Source organism: Semicossyphus pulcher, unplaced genomic scaffold (genome assembly GCF_022749685.1).
Source record: "Semicossyphus pulcher isolate SPU_LCO1_2020_fin unplaced genomic scaffold, fSemPul1.0.p SCAF_16, whole genome shotgun sequence".
Taxonomy (NCBI): Eukaryota; Metazoa; Chordata; class Actinopteri; order Labriformes; family Labridae; genus Semicossyphus; species Semicossyphus pulcher.
The window spans coordinates 15,684,903-15,688,827 of NW_027211670.1; the positions used below are offsets into that span (position 1 = coordinate 15,684,903).

The 3,925-nt window shown below is 45.3% G+C and overlaps 1 protein-coding gene across 1 annotated transcript; it reads left to right on the top strand.

Annotated features, from left to right (window-relative positions):
* Positions 1-2,232: 2,232 nt before the first annotated feature.
* On the top strand, positions 2,233-3,600 carry LOC138593349 (gap junction gamma-1 protein-like). The gene has a single exon (XM_069664329.1). It carries the CDS (start codon positions 2,233-2,235, stop codon positions 3,598-3,600), a length of 1,368 nt encoding a protein of 455 aa, XP_069520430.1.
* The last annotated feature ends 325 nt before the right edge of the window (positions 3,601-3,925 follow it).

Below are 3,925 nucleotides of genomic sequence, written 5' to 3' on the forward strand. Positions count from 1 at the left end.
CCCTTATTTAGAGATACTTGGGTCACACTAAGATCAAAAGGAAGGCCGATTGAAAGACTTGATTTAAGTGCTAAACATCAAAGCAAATTTGTTTTTAATTCTCTAAACTGTTTGATAACATCACTGACTTCATAGAGTGATGTTCCCAGAACAACCTGAAGGCTGCTCTTTTATCACCTGGTCTTTGGTCGTTTGCCTCGGTCTTTGTCCCCCCGTTGGTAGATGGATGTCAAGTGCATGTTATTACAAGGAACTTTGCAGGAGCCTCGACTGCTGGAATACGCACTACCCCAAGAAACCCTCTGAACTCTCCCTCACACACACACACACACACACACACACACTGGCTATCCCACAGAAGTCTGAACCTTTTAGATTTCCTCTTACATGAGTGAGTCGCGGAGATGTCTGCAGCTTAAGGTTTGGGCAGATGGATGTCTGCAGGTTAAACAGTGTTTTTCAGGGATAGGTACGTATGAGGTGATGTTGTATCATTTAAATGAAAGAAAAATATACTTTAAATCACACAGAGTGATGTTAATCTTGGCTTTTCATCTTTGCAGACAGACGGTAATGTGCTACTGCTTCAAGCATCTCTTTACCCCTGCCTCGTCTGGCTAATTATAGCACAAAGAGTGTGTGTTAGCATGGAGACGAGGTTGTGTTTAAGCTAATGCTATATTGTTGTTGTTTTTTCATCCATTAATTATAAATATTTGAAGCTAAATCACACTCTACATTTGATTTAAACCTGACAGTAAAGGTATTAGAGTGTTAAATTCCTGAAGCAGTACTACAACAAAGTGGAAAACTGTTTAGAACTCAAACTATTTTGTGCTTCAGACCATTGGTTTCTCCAATTACCCTCCATTATCATTAATAATTAAAGACCAGCACCCAGAGTCATTTTTTAAGACATATAAAATGCTCTGCTTGAAATGATAAATTGTGTCGGATATGTTTTTTCTGCAAAATACGTTTTATTACCTTGTATATATCCTCCATCTCCCTCATAAAGATTCCCGACTCTGCATAGACTATGCAAATTTCCAACTGCCCGCTCTGTCGCGAAAAAAAAAACACGTTTCTGCCAACGTTGAGTGGCAACTTGTTGAAACTTAGCTAGCTTGAAATGTAGTAATTATTAGTAGTAACATTAAAGTTAGTAGTCAGTAGTGAGTTTGAAAAGGTTACAATGCCGGTTAAAGCCGGCTCCCGCATCGCCAAAGTGGTTGCCATAGGTTGCACATAATGATATGCATAGCGTCACCCTGTCCATTAACGTGATTGGCTCCTTAGGTTTGTGACGTCACAAACCTGCCGATCTGACAACGTGTTGTTCAGCCTGTCCTTGGTACACTGCAGTTTAAAAGCAGACAGGCCCAGCTGTGGAGATGACTGCTTACGTTGTCCCTGATATGTCTTGTAGCACATGAGAAACACCACATGGAGATGTTTACAGGGTTAGACACTTGATTTTCACTGGAGGGGGTCTTTAAATAAATTATTGAAATTAAGTAATATATTTGTTTTAACTGCATAATTGATGTAGTCAATCCTTGATTTAATTTTTTTTAAGCCGTGGCAAAGTAACCATACTAATTCCTCCTTAGGGATTTATGGTTTCAGTAGTCGTTTCCCAGCCCCCCCAAAAAGTTTTTATCTCAGTGAGAAACTTTTTTGTTTATGGAACATCTGGATGGTGAGACATAGTAATGACCAAACGTAAAATGCCTATCGGGGACATCCAGTTAACAATAGCAATTATGGTTAGACATTCCTTTGTTGTCATTACTCTTCCCTTTGTGTACTATTGCCAAGGGTATGTTTGGACATGAGCGGTAGGGCACAGCTATTAAAAGAATCAAGGATAAACGTGTTGTTATTGTGGAGAAACGCACTATGTGATAACCATGTATACTGCGGGAAAGACAAAGTGCCTGCAGTGAAATATTTGCAGCACAGTGTGGGGTGCCTTTATTTGTAGAATTGAAACTTGTCTATGAAGTCGCTGTGTGTGGGGAAGAGACAAATTGAGATGCAAACACAAAAAGACATGTTAATAAATACTTTTGTTCTCCACATTTCAGGCACTGTTACGAAGGAAGCTGTGCCCGTCTGTAAATATTCCTTATATAATGCATGCCACAGAGCTTAATCATTTCTGCTCTCTCCACAGGGGAGTAACAGGAGGTGTATGTTGCCTCTTACTGTAGTTTCCCTGCATCGACCATGAGTTGGAGTTTCCTGACTCGCCTGCTGGAAGAAATCCACAACCACTCTACATTCGTGGGCAAGATCTGGCTCACTGTCCTCATCGTATTCCGCATTGTGCTGACAGCCGTGGGCGGCGAGTCTATCTACTACGATGAGCAGAGCAAGTTTGTCTGCAACTCAGGCCAGCCTGGCTGTGAGAACGTCTGCTACGACGCCTTCGCTCCGCTCTCGCACGTCCGCTTCTGGGTTTTCCAGATCATTCTCGTCGCCACGCCCTCGCTCATGTACCTGGGCTACGCCGTCAACAAAATCACTCGGGCGGAGGAGCAGGCGGGCACCGGGGGAGGATTTTCGCGGAGGAAACCCAAGAAGCACTATCTGTCGGGCAGAAAGCAGCACAGGGGCATTGAAGAGGCGGAGGATGATCAAGAGGAAGATCCGATGATCTATGAGATGGCAGAGGTGGACAGTGATGGAGGTGGAGCAGCCAAAGAAAACAGTGGTGATGGACAAGTGAAGGTAAAGGTGCGCCATGATGGGCGGCAGCGCATCAAAGCCGACGGACTGATGCGTATTTATGTCCTCCAGCTCTTGGCGCGCTCCCTGCTGGAGGTGGCTTTCCTGTGTGGACAGTACGCCCTGTATGGTTTCGCTGTTCCTGCCTCCTACGTGTGCTCGGACCTGCCCTGCCCTCACAGGGTGGACTGCTTTGTGTCACGGCCCACTGAGAAAACCATCTTCCTCCTCATCATGTACACCGTCTCCCTGCTCTGCCTGGCTCTCAACATATGGGAGATGCTTCACCTGGGCGTAGGCACCATCTGTGAGATTATACGCTCCCACAAGTCGGAGCTCTCCGACGAGGAGCTGTACGGGCTGACACGCGGACATGCAGCTCTTAACGAGGCAGGATTGAGCGGAGAGGACTACAGCAGCTACCCTTTTTCTTGGAATGCACCATCAGCTCCACCCGGGTACAACATCGCCATCAAGCCTCCTCTGGGAAATACAGTACACCACGACCAACCGCTCCCCATCACCGATCTCAGTAACTCCAAGATGGCATGCCGGCAGAACCACGTGAACATTGCCCAAGAGGAGCGCCAGCAGTACACCAATAATGATGAAAACCTGTCCACACACGGGATGGGTGATTCCCCCAGAGGAGTTCATAAGGACATCCGTCAGCCTGCGAACAGGCCGGAGGCTGACAGTCCGGCCTACAGCCAGCCACAGATCCACAGTAATAACCACAGCAAGCCTCACCGAGAACGCAAACACAGACAGGCTTCCAAACACACCGCAGGCAGGGCGGACGCAGACAGAGGCAGCAGCAGCAGCAGCAGCAAATATGGAGTCATCAAGGGTTCTGAGTGGATCTGAGATACAGACTGTGACTTTTTGTTTAACAATGCGAATCCTTCTCACACAGTATTTATGTTTGGTCCCCAGTTTACATTCTTTCATTATTCTTCACAGCCTTCAAATAGATTTTAGTTATTATTTGTGTCACTATGTACCTTGTGCGAGCCCACACAAAGTTGACTCCTGTCCCATGAGGATTAAAGGCTAACATCTATTGCTTTTAATACATACACCTAGAGGAGCCAAGGAATGATAAATGGTACGTGTTCAGAAACTGTCTGATTTATCATTTTCAGTTATGGTCGTTTTCAGAGGGGACAAAAGTTTTTCTATAATAACGTTT